This window comes from Mya arenaria, chromosome 6 (assembly GCF_026914265.1).
Source record: "Mya arenaria isolate MELC-2E11 chromosome 6, ASM2691426v1".
NCBI classification, from domain to species: Eukaryota; Metazoa; Mollusca; class Bivalvia; order Myida; family Myidae; genus Mya; species Mya arenaria.
The window spans coordinates 54,968,854-54,989,126 of record NC_069127.1 but is presented as its reverse complement, the minus strand read 5'-3'; the positions used below and the strand labels follow the sequence as shown (position 1 = coordinate 54,989,126).

Sequence of the window (20,273 nt, the reverse complement as noted above, 5' to 3'; positions counted from 1 at the left end):
TACAATTTCACAACCACAAAAACAAGAATTTGTCAGTTTTAAAGAATATAAAATATGACTGGTAGTCTTCAAACAGCCAAAACAAATGCTGCAGCTTAGTGTTTCTGGAAACAGAAAAATAAATCAACGTCAAGTTTTTCTATTTCAAACCAGTCTCAAATTTCGACATTTGAAACGGCTACTTAAACTGAGTTCGATTCTTGTTTACTGGTTTCTTTGCCTTGGACCAAATTTCTTGACACACCGAACATTTCACATTGATTCAAAAAATTCTGTCAGTCCTGATAATTTGATTATTTTCAACAAACGGGATTCCAAGGTAAGTCCGTGCCTATAATGTATCTTACTGATGTGGTTAGACACAAATCAGGGTTGATTAAGAACAGCCATCAGTGTATTAAGATGTCATAGAGGAGATTTAAGTTAATTAAACTAAGTATTACAATACACAGTGCCGCTTTTTCTGACCTTCAACACATAAAGGGTCTGTTCCATCCCATACGCCGGTGTTTTGACACGTTCTTGCGGCGTTACCGACAAGTTGGTAATCAGGGTCACACGAATACGAGGCTGTCTGGCCTTCGTACGTTAACGGGTTGGTCACGGCTCCGTTTGTTGGAGCGGTCAAAGCACCGCAGTCTGTATAGAAAGATACATGTGAAATATATATGTAAGACGTAGATCTCTGGCCAGCCAAAGAACAGGGACCGATCTTACCAACATGGACAAAAGTGCATGCCGTTCCATATAAACAGGGTCCGCTAGATGTCGGGGCAGCATCCACCATGATATTTTCTCATAAATGTGTTACCTTATTTATATAACAATAAGTTATTTACTTTTGGAACTGCAAATCAAGTTTGAATGAACATGGCCCGTATATTTTTGTAATATTTTCAAATTTGTGCTATTTTATTTTCGTGTTAGTGTTGTTTTTCTTTTCATCCAATCCAATCATGGATTTAAATATGTGACGTCATTAAAACCAAAGGAAGGTTGACAAATAAATTGGCGGAGTGATTTATTTTTAAGGGTCATGCCTCCGCAAACGGGGTCCCCGCACAGATTCACATTTTTATTATCAATTTATTTTTAAGTGGTATATGAAGAGGATAGCGCATGCGTTTTTTGCCAGTATAGAGGCATTTTGCGCTCAACACTACGAAGGTCAACATTTAATTTTGGTCTTCGCAACAATTTAGTCGGTAGACCGAGCTCATTTTGATACTAGGTGACCAAATAAAGCGACTCCACACAAAAAGGCATGATTTTATCCTAGAAATATTCATATAACTTGAAATATGATATTCGTATTACCAATGAAGCACGTGGGTTCCATCCCATCCCAACCAGCTTCTAAGCAAGTGCGAGTGTTGGTACCCACAAGGATGAAACCGCCACTGCACGTGTAAGTGGCCACAGAATTCAGAACAGTATCAGGGTGGGTCACTCCGAGATTACCCGTGCTTACAAGGGCTCCACAATCTGATAAATAAACCTTTTCAGATATGTTTGCGTCACCTTAATGTCAGGTAAAACAGTAAGAATACAGAGGATCAAAGGACAAGATACCATGTCGTTCGACGTCCACATTGACAAGGTCCAATTAAAATGAATTAAGAATGAGTTTGAAATTTAAAGCTGCAATCTCACAGATTTACCGTTTTTACAACTTTTTTTGTGTTTTTTCTTGGAAAGAGCAAATTTTTGCGTAAATATCTGCAAACCAATAATAATAAGATTGGTGACAAAAGATCAAATTGCAGATTTTCATATTTCCGTTAGAAAATTAATGTTTTATGGCTCAAACCGTTACTAACGGTAAAAAAGTGCATAAAACATCAACTTTTGACCTTAAATATAAAAATCTGCGATCTGATTTTTTGACAGCAGTCTTATATAACTGGTTTCCATGCATTTTTGCAAAAAAAATGGCTCGTTCCAAGACAAAAAAATAAAATAAAAATGTCAAAAAGTTCAATCTGTTTGAGTGCAGCTTTAAGACTCAAAAGCTATTTTACAATATCATTTATCAGTTAACTTAAAGTTAAAGGGTTTATAACATAATTGTAACAATAAAACAATTTGATTTATATAAATTCACTTTGAAGTCTAAGTGTTGATTCTTGGGTGTCGATGTCATGCTAAAGACGTTAATGAATATGGTTTATTGGAGCGATAGGGTCACTAGGGCGATTGTGCCCACATCTTTCCTAAGTGCGACTAGAAGCAGGTTCGATCCCTCGCCTCATCACTAACAGAAATTACCGCTTTCCGCGATGGACGTTTAACAGCGGTCTGGGTTTTATCACCATTTCGTTTTTAATCATTAGATATCTTAAAAAAGAAAATTGTGTTGGATACCACAGGGATTCTACGATAGTAGTATAATAATTGGTATTTCGCGGCCATTTTGTTTGGTGGTGCGGTGGTTCTGTCGGTGGTTCCATTGTTTACGCATGCGCAAGTTTGAAATTGACTTTCGCGGCCATTTTGTTTGGTGGTGCGGTGGTTCTGTCGGTGGTTCCATTGTCTACGCATGCGTACGTATATGTTTTGGCGGACAATTTTCAAAGTTTAACTCAACCAACATTGAGCGGGAAGACAATGGTATCGATTTCGCGCGTTAGCGGTCATATTTGGCGATTTCCCGCTTTTAGCGGTTATGTTTAACCATTGTTTAAAATCCAAGACAAAGGGTCATTGTTTAACTGGGTCTCCATTGATTATCAGTATTAATCTTTTTGCGATTGAAGTTGGCAGCCATTGTTTTACCGGCTAATATGAGTTATAATTTGACACCATATGACTCAAACAGGAGAATGTTTGATTCCTTTTGGGATGAGAATGGTAATATGTTACCCTGGAACGATAGTGAAGCTCGTTGTATATATTTGTGGGTTAAGGAGAGTCATCAGAAAATGGTAACTCTTTTAAGACAAACTAACAATTTTCAAACCATAGTTGATCAGTACAATAGCCATCAAGAGATTGAAGAATATCCGGATAGATGTAAATTCATTCCCTTTTTAACCGCATATACAGGACTTAAAGACGAGCCCATAGTACGAGAATAATCAACGTCCAAGACATTTTTTTTTTTTTTTTTTTTGGGTTGTCAATAGTGGTATATAACAAACCGAACAAATTGGATATTGTAAGTCTGTGCTTTAACAGTTGTCTAAAGTGTTTAAAAAATACAAAAAATGGCTCAAGCTCAGATACGTTTTTCTAACGAGTTGCAGACATATTTGAGAGGTTTTGGTTTTGAAAATGTCTCTTGGTCACCAATAAGAAGGGAAATTACATGCACACTTGGTGACAAATTTGTCATAGTTGTGAAAGAGAGACAGCGACGCATTAAAATAATATTTAAAAAGGGTCACCAAAGTTTTCAATTACCATTTGATATTTTTGAAACTCTCTGCGATATGAAGGAAAGTGTTCAGTTATTGGCTTCATTCTTACACGGACAGTCGAAATGACAACTTCAAAACTATTAGAGTTTGAATATAGTTCTCCAAGCATGCTATTCTTTCAAGACAGACTTAAAACGTTCGACATGTGGCCACCTCAAATAGAACCAAACAAGTTCCAATTATCTTCAGCAGGATTTTATTATACTGGCAGAAATGACACAGTAGAGTGTTTTTCTTGCGGTTTGCGATTACATCAGTGGCAGAAAGGAGACGAGTCGTTGTTAGAACATAAAACACATTCTCCAAGTTGTTTATTTTTGAACATAATTGGACATCATAAAAACGACATTTCATGGCAGCATAAGGACACCCGATCTTCGTCCTCCAATGACTCATCCCGAGCACCATGGACGTGGACCGAACCTCTGGCGGGTTTTCAATATGGCGATATCCCCGGATGATCTGAAAATTCAAATTTGAATTTTTCCGTTATCATATGTAACTATAAAAGACATACAACACAGCACAAACATTCAGTGTTTCATCGACATTTGGTGTGATCATATCGCAGCAGAAAAACTTAACATGGATTGCAGTGAACTATCTCAAGATATTTATGAAAATGAACATTGTGACTCCAAAACGAATGTTATGGACACTACAGACATTTATACTCCAGTTTCTACAAGTGTCGCGCTAATGAATTCATACTTTGACTTTGTATATGCGAAGGCACTGTGTGAGGTTATGGGTATGGTGACTAGACAACTTTGCTATGGTTGCCAGATGGATCTCCCATCTCAAAAAGATCACGATTGTATCATGGATACAGACCCTGATGATGATGAGTATAAAATAGAACGTTACTTTAGTGACATGCTAAACGCAGTTAATGAAAAAAATATACTACAAAGTTGGGAAGAAATTGTGCGCATTTCAAACATTTCCTCTGAAATGATTGATTTACACAAACATTTGCTAGAGAGCAATGACTATCTGCAGATAATGAAAACCGAGCGGTGGTGTGAAAAAATGAAAAGAATGGTGTTGACAATCAATCGCATTGAAGATCGACTGTTTCGTCCATCACGTTGAGCAAAAGAATATTTACAACACAACAAAATGGACATATTATGCAATGTTGTATGTGTTTTACTGCATTTTTCTTCAAAAAAAGAATTCATGAGAAATTAAGAACTCTGGCATTGTGTGGCGTAAAATGATTTGTTATATTTATTACTTCACGAATTTCCTTTTTGCATGTTTCAAATAAATATTTAATTCACTTTATGTACATGTATGTCATTGTATGTATATGCTTGTATGATCATATGCTGACTTATTTTATACATGTTTAGTTTCAAATAAATGTATTTATATCTATACATGTTTTCATTTCCTTGCTTTAGTTTAATTAACAACCCATGTGTCCCATAATATAAACTACGATGATCATGTTTAATCATGGAAAAAACGCAGAAGGAACATATCCTATCACAATATTATTTCGATTCTAAAAACGCAGGCAGCTTTTTGGGTGCAAAAAAGTTACACAGGATATTAAACCAAAACTATCCAAGAGTATTTACTACTTATTTCATACAGAAATGGCTCAACAATCAAGATTCGTATGCCATTCAACGTCAGGCGAGACATACATATAAAAGACCACGTGTTGAAGTGGCGGGTATGAACGATCAGGGTGATATGGATTTAATGGCAGTTGATAACATTGCTAAATACAATGATGGAGTTAAATACCTACTCATTGTTATAGATATATTTTCACGTTTTCTATCCGTTCGACCCTTAGTTAATAAAAAATCTAACACGGTATTGTTAGCAATCAAGGATATTCTTAGTGTTCATAAGTTTAAAAAGTTAAGAACGGACCGAGGTTCTGAATTTATCAATCGTGAATTAAAAGCGTTTATGCAAAAGAAGAGAGTTTACTTGTTTAATACACAAAGCACCGCTAAAGCAAACTATGCAGAGCGAGTCATTCGTACCCTTCGTGGTATGATATTTAGAATGTTAAGATATCAGCGAAATTATAGATATATAGATCACCTTCAAGATATTGTAAATAGTTACAATAATTCCCCTCATCGGAGTTTGGATGGATTAGCACCAAGTGATGTTACAAAGAAAAACGAGACACAACTTTGGAGTAAAATGTATCTAAAACCTAAAAAATTCCCCAAAACGCCTCCTCGCTTTAAATATAAAATTGGTGATTTGGTTAGATTAAGTTACACGAAACATCCCTTTAGAAGAGCTTATCAACAACAATATACTACAGAAGTTTTTAAAATAAAGAGCAAGATTTTCAAACAAGGTTTTCCATTGTATAAGATCATAGACTTGAATAAAGAACCAATATCAGGTTATGTGAATCAAAATGAAATAATTCCTGTTGATAAAGATGCAGACAGTCTTTGGTATGTTGATAAAGTTTTAAAAAAGAGAAAAGTCAAAGGGAAATTAGAGTATTTTGTTCGATGGGAAGGATTTCCAAAATCATTTGATAGCTGGATTGATGCAGATCAAGTTCAAGAACAATAATAATGGAACGATATGTGTTTGTGAGAGACAGTGAAAGTAATCACATCTTCACCGAGAACAAACCCTATAACTTCAAAGTGCAGTTAAAATTACCTCTATCTTTTAATGGTTACTGGAAGGTTGCTTTGTGTGAAATAAGTATAAAAACTGATCCTAAAGCAAGAAGAAAAACTGTAGATAATACCTTATTTATTTACTCAAACGTTTGCAAAGAAAGCGTTGTTGACGGAGGTGAACGTCCCTTATTGAGAAGAATAGAGAAAAACGAAGAAAATGGTTGGAATTATGTGTTAGAATCTCCTTTTTATTTACCCTTAAACCGATCAGAATTCCAAGAGATTGATTTCAGTATAAAAACTGTGGAAAACGAGTATGCTTCATTCGTAAGTTCACCAGTGCATCTCACACTTCATTTTAAGCGATATCCATTTTACCCCAAATATGAATCAATCTAAGTTGTATGTACCGAACCCACAAATGTGGATAGACTATTTCAAAAATAACAAACCTCAAGTTGGGAGGGGATTTGCCATTCCACACAAGTCGAAGATGGGAAGTAATGGTATGACAATCAGCACAGTTTCCCCATCGGAACAGACAGTAAACCAGGCGAAAAGTGAGCTGAAACGAGATGGTTTAAATACTTCAGAAATGTCAACCCTTGTTCATAAATTATCCAAACCTTCAGAAGTAACACATCGTGTAAACAGCGCGAGAAAAAAACAGTTCAGAAACAGGAGTAAACAAACTAAACCGAAAAAAGGACAGAAGTCTACAAGAAAAAATAAACAAACTGAAAATAAACCTGTAAAAAACAATCAAAAATCAAGAAAAGGTGTAAAAGCAAGCAAAAAAGTGGACAATAAATGGAAAATTGATAAGAAAGCGAGAAATAATTCGAAGAAATCTATAACAACGTGGATATATTTGGTTCATAAAATGTCTTATTTCACAAAAGACGGATTTTCTGAAGGTGTTCCGAATGAATTACTACTATTTGACTTACCTCCTACACAAGTTGCGGTGAATGATGTCCATTATCAAGAGATTCGTCCAATATCCCAAGTGTCGGATGATACTCCCATTGAGTTTCAAATCAGTGGTCAGAATTCGATGGACTATCTCGATCTGAAAGATACACAGTTATGTGTGAAACTAAAAGTAACTAATCCAGATGGATCTAACTTAAAATCGGGTGAGAAGGTGGGACCTGTGAATTTGTTCTTGCAGGCATTATTTTCAATTATAGAAGTGACTCTACAAAACAAGGCGGTTATATCATCTAATTACAATCCATATATAGCCATGTTTAATACTTTACTATGTAATGGAAAAGATGCTTCATTTTCTCAATTGTCTTCTCAACTATTCATAAAAGATGACAATGATCACCCAGAAGACTGTGATCCTAGTGGAGCAAACAATGGATTGTTTTTACGGGCAAAATATATAACAAAATCAAAAACTTTAGAGTTGCAAGGGCCTATATATCACAGTTTATTTACTATTAAACGGTACCTGTTAAACCAAGTGGATGTTAATGTGAAGTTGTATCGTAGTTCTCCAGCATTCTGTCTAAGTTCTGGCGAGACATCCCCAAGCTATAAAGTAAACATTACAGATAGTTATCTTTTAGTAAAAAAAGTTAGAGTCAATCCAGCTCTCATTGTTGCTCACTCTGAGATGTTAAAGATCAACACAGCAAAGTATCCATTTGATAGACTTGAATGTCGGTTACAAACCATTGCTGCAGGTAGTACGGTGTTTACGTGGGATAACTTATTTCAAGGACAAAAACCAAATACAATTGTCGTAGCCTTTGTCAGATCAGCAGCAATTTCGGGAGATTATAAATCAAATCCATTTCATTTCCTAAACTGTGACATTAGGAGTATTTGCCTTTATGCTGATGGGGTTCCAGTGTGGGGTAATCCACTAAAAACAAATTTTAATAATTTAAATGGAGAAAGTTTTATGAGAGTATACGCAAATATGTTTCTAACAAATGGAATGTGGAATAAAGATGCTGGACTTGATATAAACAGAGAAGACTTTGCACGCACATCCTGTATTTTTACATTTCAATTAGAGCCAAAGTTTTCTGATGAAGCATTTCTATCTCTAATAAAAACAGGAAATGTGCGATTAGAGGTTCAATTTGGAACGGCTTTATCTACCGCAACAAGCTGTATTGTGTATAATAGTTCTCCTGGATTTTTTCAAATTAACGCTCAGAGAGACATAATAACAGAATGAATACATCACAGCTTCAGTGTTGTATAGACTGTGATCCAATGTTGCAAAAAACAATTTTGGGGGTGTTTGCGGCTGATCAACTACCAAACGACTTGGTATTTCCATGTGGTTTTATTGCCAATACAGACAATCATTTCATGGAAGGAAGACATTGGTGTACATTTTACTTCCCAAATTCAACCACTATCGAATATTTTGACAGTTATGGGAAACCAATTGACTATTTTAACACTTATTTTCTGAAATATGCTTCTTATTTTTCAACTGTTATCACAAATTCGAGACAGCTACAAAGTAATTACAGTGATGTTTGTGGGATGTATTGTTTGTTTTTCTTACTACAACGAACAAATGGTGTATCTTTTTATGACATTGTACATAGTTTTTTCAATGATTATGACTGTAATGATTTACTTGTATATAACTTCGTTAGAAATATGTTTCCATATTGTTTGCAAAATGGTTGTTTCAAAAACCAAACATGTAGATCACTAATAAAGTAGTGTATTTAAATGGTTTTTGTTTGTATTCTATTTATTGTGTTCTCTGTTATCAACAAGTGTAGATCATGTTGGATGCATTAATTAAATTTGAATGCCCTGCCACTTGTATTGTGGCAGGAACAAGTGGAAGTGGAAAGTCAACCTTTCTATTTGAGTTGTTTAAAAATGCAAACTCTATGTTTACCATGATTCCGAAAAAGATTATATATTGTTATTCTACCTATCAATCCTTATTTGATGATATGAAAGAACATGTGGAAAATATTGAATTTTTTGAAGGTTTACCAACTAAAGACGATATGGACATGTGGACTATGGAAACTGACTTCAAAATATTAGTGATTGATGATTTAGCACAAAAAGCTTCACAAAGTGTAGATATTGTCAACTTATTCACCATTTATAGTCATCACCATAATTTTTCAGTCTTTTTCGTAGTGCAAAATTTATTTACAGGAGGAAAATATTTTCGAACTATTAGTCTAAACAGTCATTATTTTGTGTTGTTTAACAATCAGAGAGATAAATTACAAATTCAAGCATTAGCCAAACAAATGTTTCCCGGTGAAACGCATTATTTTATGGATGCCTATAGAAAAGCCACAAACAAGAAATATAGTTACCTTCTGGTGGATGTAAGTCCACATTCTAACCCGTTATATAAACTTCGTACAGACATCTTTCCACATCAAACCCCCATTGTATTTCTACCTGAAAAGGAGAAAAATGGAAGATAAACTACAGAAGGAGAGACATTTTTTAAAATTTATGATCAACACCAATGAAAAACAACAAAAAATGTTGATAAAAAACTTAACAAAATCTCAATTGGCTGCACTTATAGAGGTGATTTACAATGCTATCAGGGGAAATCTTGTCATTCCAGAAAAGGATAAAAAGAACTTGAAACGATATAGACATGTCATACGTAAAGTAATATCCAAAAGACTCTCTCAAAAAACGAGGAAAGCCATTCTGTTAAAATATTTCAAACAGTTTTTAGCGTTAATTAAACCCAGTGAATCATGGCTCAAGAATTAGTGTTAATTCCTAAATCAAAGTATGAATACTTACTCTCTAAATGTGATGGAAGTTTACAAAACAGTCAACCTTCTAAAAACAATAACATGGTATTACAACAAAATGGTAAGAATTCACAGAAAAGGTTGACTCAAAATGGCGGGAAGTTACAGAAAAAATCAATTCAAAATGACGGAAATTTACAGAAAAGACTAGTCGTGAAACGTTTAAACAAGTTTTTTGAAAAACCTAAAAAAAATAAGAAAAAAAATGAGAATCTCAAAGAAATAAAGTCAAAACAAAACAAAAGGGGAAAAACAAAGATAATTAACAAATTGAAATGGATTCCCTATAGTATTTGAAATTCAAATGTTTAAAATTCAAATGTTTGGCGAACTTTTTTCCCGCCAAATTCACATTTTGGTGGAATATTTTCCCACCAAAACATTTGACAAACTAGTTCATTTACTATTGAGTTTCCGAGTTAGTAACATTCTTTAAGTTTTTACAGAAGGAAAAAATTGATACTTTTGAACCTGAAAAAATACCAGAGGATGGATCTAAGGGGTATATTCTAGAAGTAGATCTAGAATATCCAAAACATTTACATGACAGTCATAACGACTACCCATTAGCTCCGGAACGTAAATTCACACCCAATGAAAAATTATCTCCTTATGCTCAACATGTGTTGAAACATTTACACAACAGTGAGGAACTTCCACCCAGAGCAAAGGTGGAAAAATTACTCACCACTTTAGAAAACAAACAGAATTATGTACTTCACTATCGCAACCTGCAACTGTATCTCCAACTCGGTCTAAAATTGAAAAAAATACATAAAGTATTAGAGTTCCAACAAGAGGCTTTCATGAAACACCAAAATGCGACAACAAGCCAAGACTGCTTACGAGAAGAACTTCTTCAAACTCATGAACAACTCGGTCTTCGGTAAGGTTGTTGTTGTTTTTTTTTTGTTTTTTTGGGGGGTTCGTGTTAATTTATAACATTGTTATCATTTTTGTATGATCTGCCCGTATGTAATTTATACAATTTATTTATTGTCACTTCCATACCACTAATACTTATCTACAAAAACAACTGTTCAATAATTGTCAGGCGTAGTTTCACTTTTTGGTATTTCATTCATCTTCAATCAAACGCTTACAAGTGCTCATGTACAATTAGGAACCTAAAGTAAAACTGACCAAAACTAACTACCGGCAAGTAAAAAGTGTATTTTTCGGTCCCATTTTCATATCCCTCATCCAAAACACAGGTATCTAAGATAACGACGGATACCATCATAAAAACATATATTGAGCAGTTCAGAGTAAAGATTAACATGATGAAAAGTTACTTACCAAAAATTTTGTTTACTTTCAGGAAAAACCATGGAAAATCTTCGGAAGCATCGGTCCGTAGAACTTGTTCATACAGAAAAACGACTACAGAAGGTGTCATCCAAACCCACTTATAAGATGCACCGGATTTTTTCTGAAGACCTTGTTGGTGTTGAATTAAGTCGCAAAAATTAAATAAAATTAAATTAAATAAACCAATTTTTGTTGGAATGAGTATCCTTGATTTGTCAAAATATACCATGTACGATTTTTATTATAATCATTTGAAAAATGTGTATGGTAGCAACGTTGAGCTAGAATTAACGGACACAGATTCATTTTTAGTATCATGTACAACACCGGACATTTTCCAAGATATGTTGGCCTATTCACATTTGTTTGACACTTCAGATTTCCCTAAAGATCATTTTTTATATAGTGACTTCAACAAAAAAGTAATGGGAAAAATGAAAAGTGAAACAAATGAGAAATGTATTAGTGAATATTGCGGTTTGCGATCGAAAATGTATGCATTTAAGTGTGATGATATAGACGAGAAAAGAGCAAAAGGGATATCAAAAGCGGTTGTTAAAAAATCATTGACTCTTAATGATTATAAACATGTATTATTTAATAATTCTCAAATGCACTCAACAATGCATTCATTAAGTCATAACCATAAAATTTATCTGGAAACAATCAGCAAAGTAGGATTATCTAGTTTTGATGACAAAAGATTTTTATTAGAAGATGGAATTAAATCATATGCTTATGGACATTATAAGATACAAGAGATATAATTTCTATGTTTTATACCAAATTACATCTAATTTCATGTAATTTCATGTGATGTTATCTACTGCTCTACTGTTAAAATGTAACCTAAAATAAATAAAAAAAAATAAAATAAAAATGTATGATCTTTGTTAAACAAATTGTTTGAATTAAATTATAATCAACTTTATTTGTATTTGCATTGTATTGTATTTATAAGAAAATAAATATTAAAATCTTGTCTGATATTTTATTTATTGATACAACATACCGGAATGGTATAAAATAGCTCGTCAGACATGTCCTCAACTTATAAATCTCAATTTGGTCTTGTTAAATTTTAAAATATTGTATTAATGGAATGAAATAGTTATACACAAAAATAAATAATAAAAAACATTCACGTTTTCATTACAATAAGATCGAACACATTTTAACATTTCTGTAGGGTTGATTTAATGAAATGTAAACGATACATCATACCTTTAAGGTATGAGGTTATTTGATAAAGAAATTGTGTGAATCCTTTACCGATTTAATAAAAATAGTGAAACTCAAAAGAAGCTAAGAGAGGACAAAACTGTTATATCTTCAAAACCTACTTTTGGTGGTCAAAATAAAAGATTATTTAGTAAGTTGTTTGAAAAACTTTCATGTCATTGTAAGGTTCAACGGAGGTGTTCATAATGATAAACAGAGTCCAGTGAATCGAGCGCTGGCATTTGACAATGGTTTAATAAGTGACTTATTGTGATAGCTCACCACAGTGGAAGAGCTTTAGTCACCCTGAATGATAAACTAGATATATGATAACGACAATCTCGTCTTTTGAGCCATCAGCAGCTCATTTAACTGTCTTCACTTTTAAGTTATTACAATGGGTACGTCGGAGAGTAATTGAGTGGCTATTAGATATGGTGTTGTTGTACGAATTGACACTAAACGGTCAGGTTTTAGTCATTCAATTTCTTGAAATCACTTTCGATCACGCGATGGCTGGGTTCTGATGAACTTTTGTTTGTCAATGACCTGTGATCTTACATATAAAAGAATCCGTTTGATCACATATAAAGATGGTGGAGGTTATGATAAGTCCATCGTCTGATGAGGGAAAACAATACCATTAAATAGATCCTAGGTCGATGACCCTATGTTAGAAACGTTGGATGAGTTGTCCTTTGACATACAATACACTGATGTGGTTAGTGTGACAATGCTATTGTTTATATCCCTTCTATTGAAATGAATACTGTTAATCAATGGAGACCCAGTTAAACAATGACCCTTTGTCTTGGATTTCAAACAATGGTTAAATATGGCCGCTAACGCGGGAAACCGCCAAAGATGGCCGCGAGAGTCAATTTCAAACGCACATCCAATCAAAAGACACATGCTAAATTTATAAGTTTAATGATGTATATTAATGTGTGATCAGTTCGTCCTCCACCTCCTTGTCTGTCTGGAGCGTACATCTGACAGGTTCCAATTGCCCTATCCACCTAATGTACAGTAGCAATACTGAATTTTATCACCACACTTGCTAAAATGTATAACAATGTTGTTAAATTAGATGAGTTTGACTTGTAATTGCTGAAAGTATAGCTTTCATATCAAATATCTGCTGTATGTTTTAAATTAGAGTATGTCTTGCTATACCTATTTCAGGGACTAGAATTTGTCATCAATGCCATCGCGGATAAAATCATTTGCAAGTGAATAATTGCTTTTTTTTCTAGAACGGGCATAAGTACAATTTTCAATGTTCGTTGAATGCACAAGACTATAGGTACTCACATTACAATAACATAGTTGTTAAATGTTTTTCTCAAGAAGCAAATATTACATGGAACAATTTGAACACCTGCTGAAGGAAAGTCATTTCCCCCTTTCTCCTCTTTAGCCAATATATCATTCGTCATAAATCTGTCAAAACCAGGGTACAAAATCAAGTACTAGTAATACGAAGGTTATTAAGGTACCTCTTTGTAAATTATTGGATCAACCAATCATGATTACAAGTAAACATTTAATATAAAGTATATAATACTGCAAAAGTTTCATGAAATCAAACCTGTGAAAAAGATGATGTTATAAATCTGTTTAATATCAATATGTACAGGATTGCTTGGTGACAGTTAATTAAACTATGTACAATAACAATGATTAATTACAAACTAGTTTAATAACATACAAAACAAAATATCGCATGGGGCTTTCTGATTCTAACCAAAGATTAAAACAACACAGTAATGACTAATATTGATCTCAAAAAGAGATTTTTAAAGAGGAAAATTATCATTATCTTCTCACACAAAGGAGTGTGTAATAAATCGAGCGTTGGACAACGGTTTAATTAGTGACCTACTGTGATAGATCACCTCATTGTACTAGATTTAGTTAGCCTGGATGATAAACTAAATGTATGATAACGATAATAGTGACAGTCCCGTCTTTTGGACTTTCAACACATCATTTAACCGACTTTTCACTTTAATAGTATTACAATGCGTCAATGACATGTGCTTTTTCACCTTAAATAATCAGAAGTTTGATCACTTAAAAAGATAGAGAGGGTTATAATTAGTACATCGTGTGATAAGGGGATAACAATTAAAGGCAATACTATTAAACAAATGATGCGTTAATCATTGTTAGAAACTTTGGAGCGTTGTCCTTTGGCATACATAACCCTGATCTGATAAAGACGATAGTGCTATCTTCGTGTCGTACCATAAACTACATTGAAATGAATACTCTCAATCAAACAATGCACCCGTCAACATTCCGCGGACCTGCCTGTGATGGGACCCGCCAGATTCGTCAAAGATGACCGCGAGTTACCTTCTTTTACCCTATAACCTAGTGATAACTATGGGTTTTTTCCTTTGTAAAAATGGAAAACATTATTATTCTTTTGAACAGAGACATTATAAATCTTTGTGGTAATGAAAAAACTGTATCTGCTGATGAACAAGGACAACAAACGTCTTTTCAAAGTTTTAAAATGAACATTTTGAAACCTTTGTCTTAAACTTTCTTCCAAAACATTCGTGTATGAATCGTTATTCTTTGAAACAAAGAAATCATATAAAATCATTAAAGGGAAAAAAAAACGTTGTAATTTTCCTAACTAGTGAGATCAAATTTTGTTTATTACTTGTAAAAGGGATTGAAAAAAAAACTTTTGAAAAATTTGATGATTGTGAATGATAGTGATTGTGATGATAGTTATTATCATAACCTCTCAACTGTTAGGTCAGCTCAATATAACCTTTATCAATATTTTATGTAAAATGATCATGAGCCCCTTTTAAAAGGTATCAAGTACAATCATTATAACAATCGTGACCATTTCTATGATAAATGTTATTGTTAACATGTTAAGATTGTTCTCCCTATCGCTCCTTTTGGGAGTTGAATTGATATATAAAAATATTGTATTGATGGTGATAACGGAACTCATCTTGGCTAATGTTATGTTAACGGAAAAATGAGTATGGTTTTGCAAGGTGAAAAGTTCATATCACCGTTCATTAAATTTGAATGTCTTTCACTGTTAACAATGACCCTTTGTCTTGGATTTTAAACAATGGTTAAACATAACCGCTAAAAGCGGGAAATCGCCAAATATGACCGCTAACGCGCGAAATCGCTAAATATGGCCGCGAAAGTCAATTTCAAACTTGCGCATGCGTAAACAATGGAACCACCGACAGAACCACCGCACCACCAAACAAAATGGCCGCGAAAGTCAATTTCAAACTTGCGCATGCGTAAACAATGGAACCACCGACAGAACCACCGCACCACCAAACAAAATGGCCGCGAAATACCAATTATTATACTACTTACGATGTTCCAACATTTTGACAATATCTAACGTGGAACAATAAATACCTGTAACGCAGGTGGGTTCTGCGCCGTCCCAGCCCGTGCCGGAAACACAGTTTCTCGTGCTATCCCCAACCAGCTTGAAGCCCATGTTACACGTGTAGGTGGCGGATCCACCGACCGCTGTAGTTCCGGTGTCCGCATTTACAGTTCCGTCTTCTGGTGCTAGCAAAACTGGACATTCTGTGATAAATTAATAGTTTTGGTGTAATTGGCCGCTTGTACAAAAAAACAAACAAACAAAAAAGGTAAGACGGTACCGCCATATCAACGGGTACAGTTTAAGAATTTGATCACTTTATAGATAAAAAAATCATCGATCGATCAGCAAATCACTTATTTTTTTCATTCAGGAAACCCCTTCATGGTAGTATGCACCAGTCAATTGTCACCACGCCCCCAAACCCCCTAGGTCCGGGGAATAGCGGGGAGTTTGACCTCCGGTCAAGCCTATCCCGGCTAAAATCCCCGCTCTGCGGAGAAAAACTGCTGGTAAATTCCCCGCAAAATGCCCCCATACCCCGGGGACATCCTAGGTAAGGTCCATTCCCCGCTATTTTCGACGCCTAAACAAAACAACCGCATTCACTCGGCACTGCGGGGCCACCTGGAAGGTAAAAACATGACCCATTTCCCCTGCTATCCCCGAAACACCCCAGACTTTGTTGGGGGAAGGGGGGGGGCGTGGTTTCAATTGACTGGTGCATTAAATAATCAATAAATCAATATATTGAGAATAAACATAAACTCAAATCAATAAAAAAGATGAAAAAGCTTACGGCACGTTGCTGTTAAAGTTTCCCAACCAGTTCCCTCCACACAGTTGATGGTGTCTGTACCGACAAGTTCAAACCCGGTGTTACAGATGTAGGTAACGGCCGTCAGAGACGTAGAGGCTGCAGAACCATCCGCAAGATTAGGATCCGCGCCGCAATCTGTCAATGAGACGAGAGCAAGACAGTAATGTAATTATTGGAAAGGAGCTTCGGACGTCAGGGACGTGGCTGCAGACCCTTCCACCAGCGCTGGAACGTACCGCAGTCTATGAAAAAGGTAACAACAACACCATAGTAGTGTAATTACTTTAAAGATGCGGTGTACGTCTGAGACGTGGTGACTTCAGAACCATCCGTCAGCGTAAGAGCCCTGCCGAAGTTTGGTCATAAGACAGCAATGATATAGTCATGTGATTACTTGAAAGGTGTTACGGACGTCTGGGACGTGGCTGCAGACCCTTTCACCAGCGTTGGAGCGTACCACATTCTGTGAATAAAGTAACAACAACATATTAATGTAATTACTTGAAAGATGCGGTGTACGTCAGAGAAATGGTGACTTCAGAACCATCCGTCAGCGTAAGAGCCCTGCCAAAGTTTGGTCATAAGACAGCAATGACATAGTAATGTGATTACTTGAAAGAGGTTACGGTCGTCAGGGACATGGTGGCTTTAGAACCTCCGTCAGCGTAGGAGCCGTGCTGCAGTCTGTGAATAAGGTAACAGCAACAACAACCTCGTACATTGTAATGTATTTATTTGAAAGAGGTTACGGACGTCAGGGACATGATGGCTTTAGAACCTCCGTCAGCGTAGGAGCCGTGCTGCAGTCTGTGAATAAGGTAACAGCAACAACAACCTCGTACATTGTAATGTATTTATTTGAAAGGGTTTACGGACATCAGGGATGTGGTGGCTTTAGAACCTCCGTCAGCGTAGGAGCCGTGCAGCAGTCTGTGAATAAGGTTAGAAGAAATGTGTATTCTCATAAGCTGAGGTAGATTAATGTATTTATATCTGTATAGCGAATTCATCGCATGAATTCTATCATAATTATATTAAATATACGCTGATCTGAAACATTATATATTTGTACGAGATTTATATAATATATATATATATATACGTTATGAATGTCTCTGAAACCTTATAATATAATTATGTACTGGAAATATCTTTACGCTATAGTTCGAGCTGCAAGCATATAGGTAGGATATATATATATCTATCTATAAATCACTAACAGATGTATAAAAACTTGAAAGTGAAACCCTTCTGGAGATCATTACCATATGTGCATGCGAGGTTGTCAGTAGCAGCAACATATCCCAAGTTACAGATACAGACGAGACTCCCTCCCGCTACATCACAGGCGGTGTTGGTGTGGGCGTCACATTCCGTTCCACCGTCAGTACATACTGAAAAGTTTATCATGCAATTTCAGAATAAAAGTAAAACATTTTGTAATAGGAACATATGTTCGCCATGTACATAAGAAGTATTTAGACCCTATCCTAGTTCACACTTATTTTTGACTACTGAGTTATAGGGCTTGATTTTAACATATATATTTATATTAGCTGCGATACACGAGTCCACGGACCTATAAACCATGGACTGGCAACTGCCCCATATCGGTGAAACGATAAGAAATAATAATTTCCCCACAATCCTTAGCGCGCGCTCCGCAAATATCGGAAAATTCCGCCGAATCTCCGATCGGTGATTAACGGCGATCTTCGGTTATTTCCGCCAACTCTGCTTATAATGCCTTGTTCGTTATAAATTTAATTATAATTAATAGCTGTGATTTTAATCAGATTCAATTTGACTATTATCAACTCAAATTAAAGTACCATGCATTTGAGTCAATTTTAATTAATGTTTTCCTAGGTATATATTCGGCCGATGTCGGACGTCTCGAAAATGACCACACGGTAAGATCTCGGAATGAAATCCCGCTGCACGCGTGAGTTTGAGGTTATCGCATTAACACAGATGAGAGTTGCCAATCCATGGTTTATAGGTCCATGACGAGTCTATGCCTTTAGACACGTATATTATATGTTTTTCATTTGTGAATTTGTGAATTTAGGTATTTCAATTAATAAAACGTAGTGCAATGTTCAATATGAGTTTTGTTAAGAAGAGAAGAATATGTATCTGTAGGCAATAAAATTCTTCATCAAAACTCAACTAATAAGAACGTTACAATGAAATGAAGATTTGCAGTTTTCCCACTTCGAGTCCGAAAATCAGACTTGAGACTTTCGTAATTAGGACTTTAGAAGTCAGGGACTGTTTCTGGTAGTTTTAACTTCGTGATTTCCAAATTATTTTGATTATTTTTCAAAACATTGATATTTTTTTAAGATATAGGATTATAAGAAACTCTTTTAAAGCTTCAAGCTTTCGATCAAATTCACGTTATTCGATGTCAACTGTTTGTCGTCATAAAACAATTATATATCAACAAACGCACTGGTAAAATGTTCATTGAATATATACTTATATAGACACTTATAAATTCTAATAATTGTTTTGACTCTTTTTTTCTTTGATACAACACTTACCTGTAGTTCCGACTTCTGCATTAACTCCAACTTTCCCAAGAAGAATCACCAATACACACAACGTGACAACTACACTTTTCCCGTGCGCAAACATGTCAACCCGACTCTTAACCCGTGCACAAAAAAAAATACTGAGGGAATTTGGGTCATAGGCCTAAGATTGTTTTTTGTCCAGAATATTCACGAGGTTGGCATGTTCTTCATTCAAAATTTAAAGTCCAAATGTGATTATTAAATAATTGTTTAGATACTTGTTCTATACATAAGGTTGAATGAGTTTATTTAATGACAACTAGTAGGCGATGATTTGGGAAAAATGAATAATGAACTAGATGTGAATGCCTTTATATTGTTATTGGTTCTAAAGTCATTGAAACAAATAACACGTTATCGGATTTAAATAGCTGACGAACAGTCAAAATCAGATATCCGCTGAAGCTTTTGTCTTTCGCCGATGGGAGTCAGTGAAGGATTGTTAGGAGTGTTTAAACTTAGACAAATGTCAGTAAAAATGGACCCAGGTGTATTACGTACTTTAATTCATGCAAAATTCCATTGCGATCAAAACAATAATAAACGTATCTGTGAGGTAGTGTCGGAACTACAATGACAATTCGGACTGTCCAATAAGTTCTTTTCTTTCATGCTTTTCGATCAAATATGGAGTTTCATCAGTGAAATAACAGCAGTGAAAATATCTATTTTTCACTGCAAAATAAGGAGTGAAAATATCAACTTTCAGAACTTCTTTTAAAATCCTTTGTAGTTACTCCCTCTTGATCAAAACAGAACACTTCACTTTGATTCATAAAATGTTGGCAAATGAAATATTTAACATTTAAAGAAATGTTACATAAGTTTAAATAAAGATACGTTTGGAAATAAACAACTTACCGTCTATAAAAAATGGTTATCCCGTTTTTTGTGACAATATGTATTTCTATTTGACACTCGTGAAATAAAACAAGATCTTACACTGAAATATAAAATTCATGTATTTGTGTATAATGGTTATGCCATTAATTATAACATGTATGGTAACATTAAGATAAAAGATCAAAATGGATTGAACGAATTTGTATAAAATGAAACGGGTTATCATTGATTTCCGCGAATGCATCGTCATCAGGTTGTGAACTAATCACTGACCTGT

At 34.9% G+C, this 20,273-nt stretch overlaps 1 protein-coding gene and 1 long non-coding RNA gene across 11 annotated transcripts; both read right to left on the bottom strand.

Moving 5' to 3' along the window:
* Positions 1–439: 439 nt before the first annotated feature.
* Positions 440–19,313, bottom strand: LOC128237907 (sushi, von Willebrand factor type A, EGF and pentraxin domain-containing protein 1-like). The gene is made up of 6 exons (XM_052953484.1): positions 19,121–19,313; positions 17,837–17,965; positions 16,551–16,706; positions 15,778–15,954; positions 1,318–1,485; positions 440–639 (listed from the first exon to the last, which is right to left on the bottom strand). The coding sequence occupies exons 1-6, from the start codon at positions 19,212–19,214 to the stop codon at positions 440–442; spliced, it is 924 nt and encodes a 307-aa protein (XP_052809444.1). The 5' UTR covers positions 19,215–19,313.
* Positions 3,714–10,948, bottom strand: LOC128239137 (uncharacterized). Of its 10 annotated transcripts, none has more exons than XR_008261830.1 (8): positions 10,840–10,854; positions 10,517–10,583; positions 9,818–9,856; positions 9,367–9,454; positions 7,503–7,585; positions 6,991–7,112; positions 6,493–6,605; positions 3,714–3,881 (listed from the first exon to the last, which is right to left on the bottom strand). It is a non-coding gene; the product is annotated as an uncharacterized LOC128239137 (long non-coding RNA). The 10 variants fall into 10 exon arrangements; XR_008261828.1 differs by lacking the exon at positions 10,840–10,854 and adding an exon at positions 10,675–10,689; XR_008261827.1 differs by having other exon boundaries at positions 9,818–10,583; positions 10,675–10,945.
* Positions 19,314–20,273: the final 960 nt, after the last annotated feature.

Coding starts and splice junctions, on each gene's coding strand:
- LOC128237907 (XM_052953484.1), bottom strand. CDS start 19,214: ATGTTTGCGCACGGGAAAAGTGTAGTTGTCACGTTGTGTGTATTGGTG. Junction 1,486..15,777: donor AGAACCCACCTGCGTTACAG/GTATTTATTGTT, acceptor TTTATTTATCAG/ATTGTGGAGCCCTTGTAAGC. Junction 640..1,317: donor GGAACCCACGTGCTTCATTG/GTAATACGAATA, acceptor CTTTCTATACAG/ACTGCGGTGCTTTGACCGCT.